The following is a 19,551-nucleotide window of genomic DNA, read 5'->3' as shown; positions in this document are numbered from 1 at the left end:
GTCCCTGACCGGCTTTAGCAGCCACTGCGCCTCACTCACCTCTCCCTCGGTTGTAACCGTGGAGAAGTCTGGGCTGCGGCCGATAGAGCACACCCTGACGCGCTTGCCTCGCGAAAAAAAATGTGCTCGAAAAAAACAGTGCTGAGGGCTCCCCTGCATCCACCTATAGGCAGACAGGGAAAAAAACCCAGCCCTGTATGGGTTCACTATGCACTCTCCCTCCTGAGTCCCTAAAGAGCACAGGGAGAATGCAAGTGCCCCCTATGTCCCCACACTCAAACACTGACCCTGTGCAGAGTGTGTAGGGACTATAGTATGGAGGGCTCTCCCCCTCCTGCCCCCAGGCAGGCGAGGGGAGCCCTCCAGCCCTGAAAAGGGCCCAGAGCACCCCACGTCCCCTGCGACCCTCCAGGGCTCCGGAGAAACGTAAGGGCATTTTACGCCCGGGGAGAAGATCAGATGCCCACTGACCAACAGCCCCCCCCCCCCCCCCCCTCCTCACCAGTCCTGTGTTGCCCCAGCAAGCACAGACACTGAGAAAGAGCCAGACATATCCAAGAGATAACACTTTATGAAGGGACCTGGCATTGAACAAGACACCGCCGTGCATATGTCCTCCACACTCACACCGTTGAATAAAGCTGTCGACGCAGCCACAGCTCGTGTGGAGTGCGCACGGACCCCCGTGGGACAGGCTCTCCCTGCCTGCCCGTAGGCGTGTACAATGCCTCCGCAAAGCCAGCCTGCCAGGCGTTTCTTGGACAGCTTTTCCAGTCACCCCGCCCCCGAAGCACACAAACAGCTGTTCAGTGCATCTAAGGGCAGCCGTGCGCTCTACATAACATGCTAACGCGCGCACCGGGCAGAGGAGGTGTAATTTAGCTTCCCTGGCCCCACCATGGGGTGGAAGACTAAATCCCCCCAACTGAATAACCCTCGACCTGAACGCACTCCTTAGGTTCTTGGGCACAAAGGAGGGGTTCGGTCTGAGTGTCGCCCCGCCGGGGTCACCCCGAATGAGTAAACAGCTCGGGTGCACCGACAGAGCGGTTAACTCGGACTCTCTTTTGGCTGACGTTAAGGCAAGTAGCAATGCTGTCTTCCATGATAGTGCTTTCAGGGAGGAGAGCTCCAGAGGCTCAAATGGTTCTGTGACCAAAGCCTCGAGCACCAGCGGCAGGTCCCACTGCGGGGTGGAGGCGCACACTACTGGGCACAGCCTCCTGACCCCCTGTAAAAACCGCAACATCAGTGGATGAGAAAAGGCTGACCTGCCGTTGAATCCCTCATGACAGGACGAGATGGCTGCTGCATACACTTTTATAGTAGAATGAGCAAGTCCTCTGTCCACCAATAATTGTAAGAAGGACAAAATAGAGCCTAACTCACAAGATAGGGGCTCCATTTTCCGCTCCTCACACCATCGCTGGAATCCCAGCCACTTCGGCCTGTAACAGGCTGTGGTGGATCCAGCTCTAGCTGCCTGGATAGACTGAATAACGCTGTCAGACAATCCACCCTGTCTCAGCCTGTCCCTCTTAGGAGCCAAGCCTGGAGAGGACGGCCCAGAGTGGGTAATGCCCCGATTGCACCTGCCTCTTGAGACATCGCCCCCCAGAACTGGGGAATTGCCCAGGGCTGGCCCACCTTCATCTGTGTCATCTCTGAGTACCACGGAGCCCTGACGCGATCCCGTGCTACCAGGATGACTGCCAAACGTTATCGCCTCACTCTCCCCAGGAGAGGGAGAATGAGACGCAATGGTGGAAAGGCGTATAGCAGCTTCCTTGGCCATGGCTCGTGTGCAAACGCGTCCACCCCCAAAGGCGGGTCGTCGCTCAGGGCAATGGAAAACCACAGGGCACAGTGGCCGTTGCGCCGGCTGGCGAACAGATCCACTTCCGCTCTCCCGAACTGGGCCCAGATCTGCTTCACCACCTCTGGGTGAAGCGTCCATTCGCCTGGCAGGGGGCCGCCCCTCGACATGAGGTCGGCTCCCCTGTTCTCCAGTCCCGGGATATGGAGGGCTCTCAGAGATAACACCACGTCTGATGCCCACAACCACAGCCTCTCCGCTGTGGCCAACAAGGTGGCGGAGCGGACTCTGCCTTGCCTGTTGATATAAGCCACTGTGGTGCTGTTGTCGCTCCTGACCAATACATGTCTCCCTTGAATTAGAGGCATGAAATGCTGGAGGACTAACACTACCGCCCATAGCTCTAGGAGGTTGATGTGTCGTGTTTCTGTTAGAGACCAGCGCCCACCTATAGCCCTCTTCAGGCAGGTCCCTCCCCATCCTGTTCCCGTGAACACTGTGATGTAGGAGGTTACCCATCCCAGTGGAAACCCCCTCTGGAGGCGCCCGGGAGACCCCCAGAACCGGAGGTTGCCCTCCACTGAGGGGGGGGGATGGTCACCAGCCGCTGTTTGTGCCTCTTGGGATCCAAACGCAGGCTGGAGAACCACCTCTGCAGGAGGCGCATATGCAGTAACCCCTGTGGGACCACAATGTGAGCAGCCGTCATGAAACTCAAAGTCTGCATGACAGTTAAAGCTGTCACTGTCGCCCCCTGTCACAGCCTGTGAACCGCCCGGAGAAGGGACGCACTTCTGCTCTCTGACAGGGTGGCGCGTAGCGCGCCTGCATCGAGCACCACTCTCAACTACAGCGCTTGTTGGTGAGGTATGGGGGTGCTCTTTTTTCAATTGATCGCAAAGCCTAATCTGGTTAGGTGTGTGATCAATTGTGCTGTGCAAAGCATTGCCTGTTCCCTGGACCCGGCCATGACTATGAGGTCGTCTGGGTAAAATAAAAACTCTCATGCCGTGGGCGCGCAGCGGTTGAAGCACAGTGGCCACACATTTACTGAACGTGCGTGGGGATAGGGAGTAGCCGAACGGTACTTTGTTGTACTCATAGGCTATCCCCTGGAAGGCAAAACGCAGACACTTTCTGTGCTCCGGAGCAATTTTCACATGAAAGTATGCGTCTTTCAGGTCGATGGTGGTCAACCAATCGCCCGGTTTGCACAAGCCCCATTAACTGTTTTTATAGTTAACATGTAGAATTTTCTGCAGGCAATGTAGCGATTCGGGTTGCTGAGATCTAGAATAGGTCTGAATTCCCCTGTCTTCCTGAGAACCAGGAAGTACAAGGAATAAAGACCATTTTCTCTGTGCTGAGGGTGCACAACAGACACAGCCTGTTTCTGCACCAGAGCCTGAATCTCTGCTGAGAGGAAACCAATCTCCTCCTGGGAAGACAGATTTCCTCTCGCATGCCCATAAAAGGAGGTGGGACCCTGCAAAACTGGAGTGAATAGCCCCGTTTCGGCGTCCTGTCCATTCCACTTTGTTAGTACACAGCTGAGTTTCCATTCCCCATAACATTGTGTTAATGGAAAGCCCTCAGCTGTGGGGCCGCAGCTATGAAGCTGTGGTGACCCGTTCCGCCGCAAAACTCCCCGTGAAGGGAAGATTTGCCCATGGAGGGTCGACACAGAAAGGGCCGATTATTTACTGAGGTCCCTGTACGCACCGCCGCGCGCTCCACCCATAGACTGTATTGCTCCACCATAAAGCTATTTTTACCACTACGGTAAACAGCATTTAATCGGAGTCTTTATAGGCGTAGTGTGTTCTACTGAGGTCCCTGAACGCACCGCCACGCGCTCTTGTGTGCGTGCGGGCTCCGCCATGATGCAGCCTTTACCACTACGGTAAACTGCATTAATTGGAGTCTTTGCTCTAGGCCAGGGGTGCCCAACCTTTTTTGAACCGAGAGCTACTTTTAAAGTTGCCAGTCTGCCGAGATCTACCAGTCCAAATAGAGAGGCGTAGCCATTACTGACAGCCTACTACCAGGTAAATACACACTTCTACTTGAATAAAACTGACCTTTGTACGATTATTACTTCATAAAATACTGCAGATCCTTTATCTTACCTCTTTCTAATCTACACACATACAAGTATTTAACTGAAGCTACACAACAGTGTTGTTGATACAGAGTTGGAGTTTATTCACACGTCACATACTACAGTGGGTAATGTTTTCAAGAAACATTGAACAGTGCTGCCACATATGACACAGGAAGAAGAGAAAATACTCTGAACCCTTTCTTTGCCATTATATAAAAATAGTGTTGCTACAAAAGTATAAATTAGGCTTACTAATAAGACAACTCAGATCTGAAGCTACACAGGAATCTGCTGCCAAAGTGCAATAAAAAAGACAACATTAATAGAATCAAACCCTTTTTTTGTTGCATTTTAGTAGAGTATACAAATAAATGCCTTTAAAATAGGATGCAAGCAACACTAGTTTCTTAACCTGAATTGATAATAGACTATAATGTGGTGACACGTTATTGGACATAATTCACCTGTCGTATTGTGTTGCCACACGGACCCTTTAGTGGGAACACCTGTAGCGTTAGCTTCCATTCCTGCTAGCTCGTCAAGCAGAGCAGTTCATGCGATAACGTCTCTGTTATTAATGGCTAATAAAGATTGGAACTCTGTTCTTAATACACCAACTCCGACTCCCTTTTCCTGGCACTACAATAATCAATTTAAGTTTGCATTCTTATACCATTTTGTACAATAATTATAATTAATGAGTTCAAACAAACTAAAACTTACAGCTGATTAATAACGGTATCTAACTTGAGTTTTTATTATATCAAAAACCTGTTAAAATGCTACTGTTATTTTTACTGTCCCCAAAAGCGCGTCGGCAGCCTCCAGGAAAGCTTCTTTCACAACTTCGCCGTCTTTGAAAGACTTCATGTGTTTCGCAAAAACGTGACTGACACGATAAGATGCTATGGTAGCAGCCTTGCTCTTGTTGTGAGATGGGTCTGGATGCAGACCGCAGCAAGGAGGCGGATCCTAAAGGGGGCGGATCCTATAGGGGGCGTTTCCTAAAGGCTTATGAACCCCGCCCCCCACGCATTCTAGGGATGTGAATGACTCTCAGCTTTACTGTGCCTTTTCTTTTTTTTCTGCATTAACTGCTGCCATCGTGTGTTCAGAAATTGTGTAATGTTTCAAATTCAAAGCCCTATTTCAAAGCTCTATACCAAAAATGAGAGGCTTTATTTAAACTAAACACGTGTTTACTTGAGAGTTCCTAGTCACGATGTTCTGTCTGTTAATAATAATAATTTATTTGTTGTTGAGAGGGTAATGGAGTAGCTCGTTTTAATCATATTTATGTTCAGAGTTGGGTGTAACGCGTTACAAATAACGCGTTCCTGTAATAATATTACTTTTGTCGGTAACGGAGTAGTGTAACGCGCTACTTTTATAATTCAGTAATCACACTACAGTTACTAACATTGCCCCGACACGCGTTACTTACTAAAATCAGTCATAATCAAACCTCAACAAACACCTGCAAAGAACACATGCTAAGGTGAAGCTAACGCACAGCTATTTGTTGTTTGTTTATATCACGTAGTCTGTTCTTCTTCTCTGTTTTCCGGTTGTTGCCTGTTTTGAATGATGAATACACACTACCGCCGCCTGCTGGTAAGGATAGTTATTGCCACTCACGCATGCGCAGTTCGTACGTGCTCGGCTGAAGTCTTTGCAGTGTCTGGTTCCAGTGCAACACATGGCCAACACGCAGAAGAACACGCCGACGCAACAGGGTGAGCAGAGATAGACTGCGCAAAATATACAGATAGCAGGAGACAGAGGACAGCCATGGTCAGATAGGAAAATATTCAGGATCTGGATCAGTCTTATGCGACAATGGAAACTGAACTAAAGAGACCATTTGAAACTTTAGCAGTCAACTCAAGTTGCTGCCCTTATCTTGTCTCTGTTCAAAGTGAAATTTACACAGAAATAGCCAAATATCATTCTGGGTCTTAACACACCCCATAGTGAAATATATAGCCTAGTGTAAACCTTATACTAATAATAGCAAAATTGTCCATCTACAAAACTTGGATGATATTAAAAGATGACCAACAAAAGTTGTATAAGGCAGACAGTGTGTTTTTATTTCTGAGTATGTCATGTTAAATATCAAAATTGATCTTTTGGTTGATGAAGTCAGAGATAATGAAATCTGGGCACATATTTTGTGGTTGCTGAATTAGAACACCCAATAAAATGTTTATGTTTAATGAAGACTTTCCTCTTTGTATGTACTGTATATTTTCCTTTGTACAATGTATTGGTATGTACTATACATTTCATGTTTAGTATTTTATGTGTATTGTAATGTTTCAAAAATAATAAATACGTTAATTAATTTATTAATCTTACCACCAGACACAACATGAACAAATGAATGATACACATCAGGACAGTAACTTCAACTTCAGTATTTTAGGTGTACAGAAACCTCTACTCATGTTGTTAAATGATATACAGCAATGGGGTATCTTCCATAAAACGTAGTTGATTGATTTGAATAATAATTACTACCACTGCACAAACTACCACTGCACAAACAGTAACAAATGATATGCTTAGAATTTATGAATTTGTCTTCTCTGTGGGTTGTATACTCTTCATTCTTTATGCAAATTAATTATAATTATTATTTTTCAAAGTTCGTTTATGATTCATTCAAAGCATTAAAATAAATGAGAAACAGAGCATCATATACCTTTAAGAAATACGTGGGGGGCAGGGTTCATAACCCTTTAAGAAACGCCCCCTATAGGACCGCCCCCTTTAGGATCCGCCTCCTTGCTGCGGTCTGCATCCAGACTCTATTGCTTGTTGTTGGGCCTGGTGAAAATGGACTGCTGTGCATTTAGCTGTCCTTTCAGGCCCCTCCCCTTTTGGAGCGTAGGGCAGAATTAGGAGGGAATTCCGTCTCGTAGCGTTTGTGCACTGTTTTGAAATGCCGCTCCTAAATTACCCTTCTTCGATAAAGCCACGCTCGCATTGCAGATGAGACAGATGGACTTTGAATTGGAATAGATACAAAAATAATCATCCTCCCACTCGGAGTGAAAATTATATATTTTGGGCTTTTTTGCTTCTGCCATAATTGCGGTCTTGTGTGCACTGCGGACTGTCACTCCTGTTGACACGGACAACATCAGCAAAATAGTGCCCACTCCCAACAGCCACGCCCCGACACATGGGGTCACGCCGGCCAATCACAAAGCTTTGATGCGTTCAAGTACATTATTCTGGCACAGGAAGATTATGTTATAGGACATTAACGATAAAACAGAATATTGTTGTTCTATTTTTAGACACATCTCGCGATCGACTGAGAATCTCCCCGTGATCGGCACCCTTGCTCTAGGCGTAGTGTGTTCTCTGACAGCAATACGCCGGCCATAATGTCCCTGCCCCCGCATAGCGCTCTCCTTTAGAAAGCACTCCCTGCGGTTCATCCCTCTCATCTGCGCATGCCCACTAGCCACCTCCTTTACAGGAGCTACAGCTGGGGCAGCGAATGGGGAATTTGTACGGTTAACATTGTGTGTAAGTGTAGCATTTGTGGCAACAAAATACACTCAGATTTGGATACAAATCAACCTCATTCTTATTAGAAAACGTAGTGATCTGTGCATTATACAGGGAGGAGGCGAGATTCACCCTCTCGTGGGCGGAGAGATTTTCTCCCCCCGCCAGGCCAGTCAGATCCGTGAAGACGGGAAGCCCGTCCCCGTGAGTGCCGGCACGCCGGTTCCACGGGGTGGGTTGAAGAGGTGGAGGGCGCTGCGGGCACGAGATCTCCGTGCCGGCACCTCTCCCTTCGTCTCACCGTCGCGCCGCGCTCCCTCGTCTGCAGAAAAGCCTGTGGAGGAGCGCGCGCTGGGGTGACTCTTCTCTCTACTGAGGTCTTTGAACGCACCACGGCCCGCCCTCAGGGGAGGGGGGGCGCGCGCGCCGTCACAATGCCGTCTCTTCGAAACGGACATTATGGGAAAAAGTGGAATTGTGGAGAGAGATTACTCTTACTCTGGGATAAATGCACTCGTTCTCACTTAATGCATTTTTCCTTGCGGCCCAATAATCGCTCTGACCTGGTGAGGCGGGGGCATCTCTAGCAATGAAATCTAGTAGCCCACACACCCGCCACCATGATCATCATCCAGGGAGAGTACAGCCCTGGGTGGTGGACTTCCATGGATGCCGGACTCGGAAGGGATGGCGAACGTGAAATGGCACCGCCTCTGCCATATCCTGGTCCCCCAAACACTCGAAGCAGAGGTGGTGGGGGTCGGCGCCCGCTATCTTTCTTTCTCTCAAAAAATACGTCTCGGACTCAGTGCTAGGCTATCACCTCCGCTCGCTGAAGAGTAAAGGATGGTGGTCAGGAGGCGAGGTCTCCTTTTATACGGAAGTGAGATGCGCACGCATTCAGGTAGGCCCGCCCCGGGACCGGCTACGTCTATAGAAATCTCAGTAGGTGAATGCTTGCATGATAAGGTAGTACCCATAGAGTCCAGTAGAGGGCATAACTGATGGCAACAAAAGTCCTACATTATTCAATTAAAATAAATAAGTAAAAACAATCAGTGTGGCTTGATATTGAGTAAGAAAAAGGTTGATAAACGCTGTGAGAATGGATCTGCGGAGAGCATTTCGCCGCGATCCCAACTCGTCTATTACCAACATTCAGGGAGCTCTATGCAAGTCAATGGAACTCCCTGATAGTTGAAGATCGACGCTATACTGCGTTTGATGGTGACGCAAAGGGATCCTGACATAACGTCACTATAGGACTTTGAGCACCTGTAAAAACGCTAACAAATTAAATATATTATTATTATTATTTGTATTATTAGGACGAGTTGGGAGTGAGAATGTTGTATCCAAAGATAGCTTGAATGTCGTCTCCAAACTAAATACCCGTCACTTCAAAACAAGAATACGGAATTTTTTTTTGTGAATCTGAGAAATTACTAACTTTTGTGAGAAAAAACACAAAGAGAGAGCTCTCAAAGCTAGCCACTTAGGAGCTGAACTCGTAGCCAATTTGAGAAACTTGTCATTAGATTAGATTACATTTATGACGTCTGCACACATCAAGCAGGATAGCATTCTGTTGTCCTCATGATAACGGACACGATGTGACTGTTAGGCTCTTCACATCTTATGTTGTGATAGAAATACAATCTGAAGTGAAATGATGATTATTAATCCAGATAAGGTCAGCTGGATCAATAATTCTGATTTTCAATTAACTTGGAGCCAAACTGTACAATAACAATAACTCATCATCAGACTGCTCAATTTATTCTAATGGGCCTGAACATTTTAATTAAACTGAGCTATAACAAACGGCCATAAATCCTCTCATGCTGCTGTGCTACAGCTGCAGAGCTGTCTGTCTCTCTGTCTCCCTCTCTGTGTGTGACTGCATGAAACACACAGACACACAGGTAAAGTTATCTACAGCATGTGTGTGTGTCCAGCTCACTCAAAGGGAGATGCTTTGTTAAAATCAACCTCAGCAGCCTCACAAAGGAAGCCCAACATGTTTTATTATTCTGGCTCTGATCGTCAGCGCACTGCAGTGCAGTGAAATAACACAAAGAAGCTCCTCTCAGCAAACATTCACATCAAATAAATGCTCTTCAGAGAGAGTCCAGCACGTCATTCACGGGACTTTCCAGGAAATAATCTCTTTGTTCATTTCCGTTTCTGCACCGTTACCACTACGGTTGTATTTGATGTGATTTGTGGACACTGTTCTGATCGGGTAATATCATAAATAAACACATGCTTTATGTTCCACAATCTGTCTCCGTGGCTGCCTTAGTTAATATGGGTTCATTTCAGGTTGGGCAAAGCCCCCCCAAATGAGTCATACTCACTTGGCTCAGTAGATCTACAGAGAAGGAGCCTTGAAGAAATGATATAAACCTGAAGAGCTGGAGGAAGTAGTAGTATTGTTCTTATTTGCTCCATTCTTATATTACACAAAGAACCCCTTGAAAGTTAAAGGAACTCACTCGCAAAATCATTATTGTGTATATGAATAATTCAACCTGTGTGACGTTGAATTTATGCTCAAAACTTCCTATTCAACGTACTGCTGCATAAACAATCTAACATGCGAGTACTGATAGTGCAGAGTTTTAAACGTGTGTGTGTGTGTGTGTGTGTGTGTGTGTGTGTGTGTGTGTGTGTGTGTGTGTGTGTGTGTGTGTGTGTGTGTGTGTGTCCGTACGTCAGCTCCTGCAGTCTGGTACCCTCTGGTTCTGGTCAGGCGGCCCTCGTACTTCAGAACGATCTCTCTGGCCTGCCTGCATAAAGACACACACTCTTTACTCAAATTATGCCTAAACATTTCGACTTCTTCTCCAGATTTTTTTAGGAAATGTTGTACTTTTTGCACCAATACATCATGGATGTATAAAGACAACAGGATACAGCGTTGGAGGCGTGGACACTGTTCATTCAATTTGCATAGTGGCACATGAAGCCAAGGTGTCCTGACTCTCGACAGCAAAAGTACCCAGATCTGAGGAAATATGACTCTGGATTCAGCTTTTAGTGCTTTTTACAACTTTTGGACCTATGATTTAAATAAGGGCTTTTCTAATGCTCGTACAGGGAAGTTGATTAACATTTTTAAAAATGATCCGCTGATTTACAGACTTCTCTTTCCCAAAGTATTTTTAGGCCAGATGACGTCACTGACAGACAGTTGCAGCCCAGCGCACTTCCTTACAATACATCCCTCTGAGAGGAGTGATTTGACTGTGACAAACTGAGTGATGAGCGGTGCTCAGAATGAATGAGAGTTCAAGATAACCCCGAGGTAAGAGCTTTAGCAACAATCTCATTCTCAGACATATTGTTCTTTTTAATATGTCATGTAATGGATGGTATTATATAGGCAACCCGGTATCACGGCAAGACGTGAACATGTGACGATTTACCATGCTGGGAGACGTGAAGATGTCACCGGAAATGCCAAGCAAATGCTACCCCGACAGTCGGTTGTTATTGTCAATATTAATATAATAATGATTTATTTTTTAATAGTCACACTCGATTACACCGATGTTCTTGTTGCCCCAGCTGGTCGACACCTCTTTTAGCAGAAACAAAGGCTACATTAATGTATTAAATCGATGTTAATACATGCGTGTGGATGTGGAATTAACGGACGTGACGTTGTGCAATTGCGTTGCCAGGCAACAGCTTCGGTTCATGTTAATTTACAAACTCTTCAACTACAACCGTAGTTATATTTAAAAACATGTTAGAAGGCCTCACGAAATACTTTAATGTAAATTAAAATTAAAATGTGAAGAAATGTGTGTATAACAAAATACATCCGTCATTAACAAAACCGGAAACAGACGTAGGCAAGATCCTCAGCTCGGTGATTCGATGGCTTATGCACGCTGGGATTTGGTGTTTATGCGATGTGAAATCCGAAAAAAAATTTAAAAACAAAATAATACTTTATTCTGAGTGTGCTTGCTTTTCTCTTTGGAAGTCATCACATAACGGCATTGTAATACACGGTTCGGCTGCATTAAATATTACATATCTGCCGTAGTTCTGTATTTATAGAGCCCTGATGAGAAGACCTCTAGACAAACATGAGGAACTGAAAACGTGACGTGGATCATAAATATATCAGCCATTAAACAACATCTTACATTTCTCTTCACACAATACGTCTCCTTGCAGTATCAACACTAATTCGGCTGACTTTTACATTTGATCCAATTGATAGATAGGTTATATTTACAACATTACACCATCCACACGCATGGATTAACATCGATTTAATACATGAATGTAGCCTTTGTTTCTGCTAAAAGAGGTGTCGACCAGCTGGGGCAACAAGAAAATTGGCGTAATCGAGTGTGACTATTAAAAAGTAAATCATTATTCTATTAATATTGACAATACCAACTGACCGTCGGGGTAGCATTTGCTTGGCATTTCCGGTTATATCTCCACTGGTTGGGCCATGTTAACAATACCGTGTAACTGTCACGTTTGAATGGACGAAATCGTGACATCTTGTGACAGCATGGTAAATCGTCACATGTTCACGTCTTGCCGTGATACCAGGTTGTATATAGGACAGTGGCAACTGGTGTATATACTATTTTGTCCATCTCTTGTAGTTAAAGATGCAGGATTTAGAGGACTAAATATATTTATTCCAGTAGGAAGATTTGTTTGTTCTTTGGTCTAAAGCAAATTGGTTACTAATTTGTGAAGTCAATACTCTTTAACACATTACACTGAATACTATTGACATGACATTTTAAAATCATAGTGATTCCAGTACTAAAGCCAGTCACAGCAGTGAGGTCCCATTACCTCACAGTGAGGCAGGTGATTGTGTTGCTTTACAGACCATAAGCTGGGGAACGCAGCTCACAGCAGGGGGCACTACAGAGGGCGATGAGGGTGCTAATCAATGGACCCTCAGCAGGCACTTCACTCACTCCAGTGGAAAGCAGTTTTGACAACTGGAGAACTCATATGGTTTGTTTTTTAAACTTATATCAATATAGGTGTATTACATTTATTATGATAAGGGTTGAGACAAAGTTCAGAGTAACTCATGAGTAGAATTTCTCAGAAAATCTTGGTAAAAATGACTGATTTTGTGACGTGAAATACGAGCTGTTATTGCAGAGGGAGTAATCGCAGACATTCAGCCGGAGATTAAAGAGGGTGTAAAAACGCAGACTTGCATCCCATCCCTGATGATGGTACTAAAACCTCTGCGGTAATAACGGACGGCCCATATAAAACCTGTTATCCATGGCACATACTCAGCACATCTTAGAAGCTCTCTATCTCCTCTAGTTTTCTCCGGCTCAGCCTCTTCTCTATCAGCTGCTCTAATTACATTCAGGCAGACAGGACACCGCCTTCACAGCTTTATACTGACCAACACTGAGGGACCAGATACTTCACAAATGTGGACACTCACAAGGCTTATGAGGCATTGTTGACGCCTGGAACGATGTTAGTGTATGGTTAAGGTTTGGCTTAAAGGGGACCTATCATGCAAAATGCACTTTTGTATGTTTTTTATACATGAATATGTGTCCCCGGTGTGTCAGGGAACTCACCAAGTGTCAGAAAACACAACCCTCTCTTTTCCTCCATACCCAAATCTCTAAAAACGGGGCTCTAGACACTCTTTAAATAAATGTATCAATAATGATTCACTAAAAGCATATTTCATGTACTTTCTTACAATACCCACATGGGGATGCTAAACCATGAATATTCATATAGTTGAATCCATATTGTTGATATAAACGCAATTCGAAGCACATGTGACAGAACGGTTTTACTTTCTCAAAGTGTTGGTGGATATACTGTATTCAGAGCCTTTACCTAAGTTAAAGAACAATAATACCACATTGTAAAAATACTCCACAAATGAAAATCATGCAAGAAAATGAACTGAAGTAAAAGAAAGTATAGTCAGCAAAAATACCTATTATACCCAAGTGTACTTAAATGTGTACAAATGCCAATTTATGTTCTCTAAATTGGCATTTTAATAAAAAATGAATTGGATCGATTAATAACAAAATATCATTTTTTATAAACTCTTGAGTTTTTTTATTTGAAATCATAATTATTAAAGTAACTGGTGAGGTACAAAGTAAAACAATTCCCTTTATAGTAGAGTTGAAGTATACATTGGAATTACTTAAGTAAAGTATACCTCAAATTTGCACTTAATTACAAAACTGGAGTAAATTAATGATGTTACAATTCACCACTACTTTTTTCAATATTGAACCAAAATGAGCATGTGCTCCTCACAAAGTGCCTTAATAACCTAAAGCACATCTGACATCCTGCTCTGGGTGTGAGGTGCATTAATCCATTCTAAATATCATGGTTTCTTCTTTCCTAAGGTCACATTGTTCTTAGATAATACACTGATGTTTATTCTGTATTGGATTTATTTGCATTGCATTTGATATTGAGGTAATCCAAAAATAACTGAAAGGGATTAGGTTACATTACTTTTATATTGTCATACTCAGATTAGGTTGATTACAGGCATCATGTAAAGCTCTTCAGGTTTTGGTGTGTGACCTGCTGAGGCACACTCCTCCAATTCACTGACTGCGCTTTCTTCAGCAAAAGTACATTTTCTAAAATCTGCAGTGTGTGTTTATGTGTGTTTGAGAGCGAAAGAGTAGGATACAACTGTGAGTGGCTACTTGAGGACTTTGAGCTTGCGTCTCATTGGCCAGGGTCTGGTCCGGATGTTGGCGATGATCTCCTTCTGGTACTGAATGTTCTGGAACATCTCCTCTGGGTCGTTGCTGTCCGCCCGCTCATCCTCTTTGTCCTGATCATCTGAGGAGCTGCAGAGCACACAGGGGCACAATCAATAAATATAATTAAATAACCATTTTTGTCTCAACTTCCTCTGTCATCAGGGGGGCATTATAATAATGATATTATTATTACAAGAAGGTTTCTAGTTTCCCAAAAAAACTGAAGGTCAGTGATTCTTTTATTTCAGATTCAGATGGTATGGCTAATGCTTTCAATGCTCACTTCAAAAAGGCTGGTCACATTTTTGATGAGCAAAGTCATGACTCTCTAAATGGTCGCACTCACAGCCCTAGTCAAGAGATGAACTTCCCTGTTTTTGATTTAGCTTATTTCTCGGTCTCTGAAGTCTTACAGGGTTTGCAATCAATTGATCCTAAAAAGTCTGCCGGGCCTGACGGCCTCGACCCGTTCTTTTTACAAATTGCAGCTCAGATTATAGCACAACCAGTAACTGATATTTTTAATCTCTCCTTGTCCACTCACACACTGCCAGCTGTGTGGAAGCAAGCTCTGGTATTGCCCCTCTTGAAAGCTGGTGATCCCACGGAGTTAAATAACTATCGTCCTATCTCAAATCTTTCTGTGTTATCAAAGATTCTTGAGTCCCTAGTTTCTACTCAGCTACCAACACAACATCCTTAACCCTATGCAATATGAAAGCACAGTACTGTGACTGCCGGTCTGAAAGTCTTAGACGATATTAAGGCTGCTTTGGATAACAAATCTGTATGTTGTTTATTGACCTGGCCAAAGCATTTGACACTGTAGATCACCACATTATGTCTAATGTTATGTTGATGTCTCGTTTCGGTCATAATGCCATTTGCTGGTTTCAGAGTTATCTAACCGACCGTACTCAATGCGTCAGGTTGGGTCTCTGTCTCTGACCCTGTCACCTTGAAGAAGGGAGTTCCACAGGGCTCTATTTTGGGTCCTTTGCTCTTTTTATTATATGTAAACAATATTTGTAATCAGATGCAATTTTCTACCTATCATATGTTTGCTGATGACACTATTGTATACTCATATGCTCCTTCTCTGGATATGGACGTTTCCAATTTAAAATCTGATTTTATCACGCTGCAGCATGCACTTCTTGATTCCACACTGCTTTTGAACAGTAAGAAAACCAAAGCAATGCTCTTTGCTCCCAAGTCAGCGTCCTCTTGCCTCTCCATTGACACCCTTGATGGCATCTCTGTTGAGTTTGTCGATACCTACAAATATCTTGGCTTTTGATTGGACAGTAATCTCAACTTCAAACACCATATTGAAGTTCTAACTAAGAAATTGAAATTCACTCTTGGCTTCCTTTACAGACTTAAATGTTGTTTTTCAACTTCATCCCGTAAAAGGTTGGTCTCTGGCTTATTCCTGTCCCAGCTGGACTACGGTGATACCATTTATAGATTTGCCTGTCCCTCTGTGTTGGCCAAACTTGACCCACTCTACCATGCTGCACTGCGTTATATATCAAATGCACCCTATAGGACTCATCATTGCAAACTGTATAGCCTAACTGGATGGTCCTCACTTACTATGCGTAGGATGCAGCATTGGTTTTTATTAATGTATAAAGCCATTTTAGGAAAGCTTCCACTGCACATATGTGCCAGATTTGCTCCAGTTTGTGACTCTCACAGCCTCAGACCCAGTGCCTGGATACGGTTCCAGGTACCTGCTGTGCGGACTGAGGCTGGGAAAAAGAGTCTTTTTTATTATGGTCCTTGGTCTTGGAATGACCTTCAATCACGCCTCAAACTGAGGGCACTTGTCTCAATAGCATGTTTTAAATTGAAGTTGTCTGAAGTCCTTACCACTAGCTGCTCTTGCAGTAATAAGTAGTGCACCTTTCTTACTGTCCTAATGTGCTCAATGTAGTGACTGCTTTTTTGTCTTTTGTTTTCTTAGTTATGTTCTCTGTATTTTATATGTTTGTGTTATGTGTAACGTTGCTGCCTTCTTGGCCAGGTCAGCATTGCAAAGGAGATTCTATCTCAATGCTTTTATCTGGTTAAATAAAGGTTAAATAAAAAATAAATAAATAATGTTTCACTCAAATGAAACTAAATAAAACATTATTAAACTACCATTATTGCTGATTGTTGTGTCTACCCGTGCCAGATGGTAGAAGGGAATCTGAATTGAATTTTATTTAGCTGACGCCTTTGGCAAAAGCAACTTACAATAAAAACCACAGTAAACCATAAAGATAAAAACTCAGAACATCAAGAAAAGAGCGGATGTATTCGCTCAAAATAAGCCAAACTATTGTACGTGCTGTTGCTTTAGCTTCAAATGCTAAACTCTTTCAGTCATTTTAACCCTAATTATACAACAGAATACTTATTCAAGAAAAATATGCTTATCAAATGTCGTCAACAAGTCTGCGTTCTGCTCTCAAAAGAAGTTTGAGCGCGTCAGGCCGAATCAAAGCAACACGATGAGAGGACTGAATAAAGCCGCCCAACAGAACAACGTTCTGCCTGGAGACGGTGACTGAGCTCTTCTATGGAAGGCTGACAGAGAACTTAATGCACGGCTGATCTGGTGATGAAGGTCTGAGTTTGCTTTTCAGTTCAAAAGTGTGTCCTCATGTCGCTCTTATTGAAGCTTATTTGTGTGCATCACAGAACTGATCGTATGAGTAACATTCCATAGTAAGAAGTGATTTATTTAATGGGACCAATTATAGATATTTATTTAGTTGTCAATGTGTAAAGCTGGACAACATTTACATCAGATTAACTTCATAAAATGTAATCTGACTGCAGTGATTTGATGATTGGTGATTTGACATCTAATCCCTATTTTCAATATGTTCACATCCAGATGCACAGAGGAGAATTGATGCAAAGATAGGGATGCTTCCCCGTCTGCTGAAAATCAGTAGAATGTGAGGATTGTATCTAACAATAGTCCTGATCAATACCGTAAACATTTCATAATGGCAATTCCAACTGTCCTGTCTGGTAATGACTCAAAAGAAAGTTTGGGATTTCGAGACACAAAAAATGGTCAACGTTGTAATGCATTCAGATAAATGAGACATGCCATCATTAAAAAACATCACCATTACAAACAGGATTTTATTAGGGTGAAACTAAATTCACAGCTGGTTGTGAACATTTCCTCATCCAAACCATGTCTACCATCACTGGAATACATTTGATCACATTATCACCACGTTATTGTCCGAGTTACACCAGATCAATTGTATCATAACAATACAAAATGTATTCAATGATCACGCACAGTGTGTGTCTTAACCTTATATGCACATTGTATATTATTTAATTGAAAAGTAATCAATAAACCTTACAACTGTGTATAGGCGCTTGTTATCCATTAGCTCAGACTGAATGCAGATAGAGGACCAACAGGTCAGAAGGTCCCTACATGGTAGTCAATGGTAACACAGTAAACTCTTTGAAGTAAAGAATGATAATTAGATTGAGTAAATGAGTAATTGTATAACCTACAGGAAGTCATTTAAGGCTCAGAGAGATGATATTTATGAAGAGACAGATTGAGGCAGAGGAGACAGAGAGGAAGGCTTCTGATAAAGTGATCTGGATGAAGTGAACACTCACCCCTGGTTGTCCTGGTAGGCAGAATAAATCCTCCTGGAGTTCTTCCTGATACTTTTGTGTCTCTTGGCTGCGGACAGAGACCTGGTGCTGCCCACCACTGACTCAGACACTGTGCTCATGCTGCTCATGTGTGTGTCCGTGGGTCAGTGTGTGAGCGGACACTACCTGCTGCTGACGAGCCCCACACAATCCGCTACAGAAGAACAGAGTGAAACACACACACACACACACACACACACACACACACACACACACACACACACACACACACACACACACACACACACACACACACACACACACACACACACACTCATCAGTCCAACCACAGCCAAACCGAGTGCTTAAAGGGACAGCAGCAAACTGATATGGGGAAATACGATTCCATGAAAGCTTATTAGCATACATCACATTAAAGGCTTTAAAAATATTCTTAAAATGAAGCTTGAGTAAGATATTCAGTTTGGTTAATACACAGGGTTGATGTGCCATTGACAAGCATAAAGGATTGCATGCAACAGGATTACGATAGCAGCACAAACAAATACAAGGTATCTGACTGTATCCTTACAGTTACATGAAGAAGATGTAATCAGATTACTTACAGGATTTCAATGTTACAATACATTTTAAATAAAGATTGATACATTACAAATACAGTCAAAGAGAGCATATTTCTCTTCAGTTTATTTTGTTGCTCATATTGGGTTACTGATACTTTACAAATACATTCCATTACAATAGTTGTAATGGCATATATTTGTAAAGGAACCCTTCCAACCCTGCGTATGGATGAGCTGAGGTTCTCTTTATTTAGTTTGTTTATTCCATAAAACAGATATTTAAGAAATAAGAGTTAAGGTTCCCTTCGAGGCACCTACTGTATATGTATTGAATTAATGTTCTGTGTCGGCGAATATATGATACATTAAATGATCGTGAGGATGATGATTACAAATCGTTTGTTTGAGCCGGTCTGCATTTCCTGATGAGAAAACAAACCGATGTTGTAGTACACCAACGTGGATTAAACGTGTGGTTCTTTTACCACAATGTTGGGGAAATTAATGGATAAAATGCACGGATTATGATTTATGATCATGATTATTATTATTATTCCCACTCCGATCGGGACACTAGGTCCACCGTTTCCCCGCAGCGAGGCTCCCCCCGTTGACAGTTTACGTGGGCTGGGCTGGATACAGTGGCGGACTGGCCATCGGGACGAATCCCGATGGGCCGGTACCGAAGTGGGCCGGTCGGATAAGTCACTAGCACATCCCCCACTCCCCCCGTTGACAATTTACTAGCGGTACCGAAGTGGGCCGGTCGAGAGTCCCGGGATGATTTTTAGTCCCAGTCCACCACTGGCTACATGACCGTATGATCGCCCATATTGACGCACCTCATTCCTAAACTTCTAACAGAAACAACATAAAGCGATCGTTCAGCCTCATATGAGCTCTCAGACACATTCAAAATTAAACTGTCATCGCTGTCTGAGCTTGCTGCTGTGTGCGCCATCGTGCGTTTACATGCAGATGCTGGGATCCGGAACGATGCAGCTGGAGCGCTGTGCCCGCAATGATGTCACACATAATTTGGCGGGACTTGAAGAATCCCCGAGAAGATCCAGGAAATGGTCAACATTGAAGGGCAGATTAATGGTTATC

At 43.6% G+C, this 19,551-nt stretch overlaps 1 protein-coding gene across 1 annotated transcript in view; it reads right to left on the bottom strand.

The window, feature by feature from the left end:
- The window catches only part of LOC117553167 (transmembrane channel-like protein 3), a 93,504-nt gene extending 75,507 nt beyond the window's left edge, over positions 1-17,997 (bottom strand). The window contains exons 1-3 of the mRNA XM_034226996.1: positions 17,879-17,997; positions 14,165-14,311; positions 10,162-10,237 (exon numbers count right to left, since the gene is read on the bottom strand). Coding sequence (XP_034082887.1) covers positions 10,162-10,237; positions 14,165-14,311; positions 17,879-17,997 — 342 coding nt within the window. The remainder of the gene's footprint in view (positions 1-10,161; positions 10,238-14,164; positions 14,312-17,878) is intronic.
- Between the last annotated feature and the right edge of the window lie 1,554 nt (positions 17,998-19,551).

The sequence above is a fragment of the Gymnodraco acuticeps genome, unplaced genomic scaffold, assembly GCF_902827175.1.
Source record: "Gymnodraco acuticeps unplaced genomic scaffold, fGymAcu1.1, whole genome shotgun sequence".
Taxonomy (NCBI): Eukaryota; Metazoa; Chordata; class Actinopteri; order Perciformes; family Bathydraconidae; genus Gymnodraco; species Gymnodraco acuticeps.
Note: the sequence above shows the minus strand (reverse complement) of the source record. Positions and strands in the feature narration are given on the sequence as shown.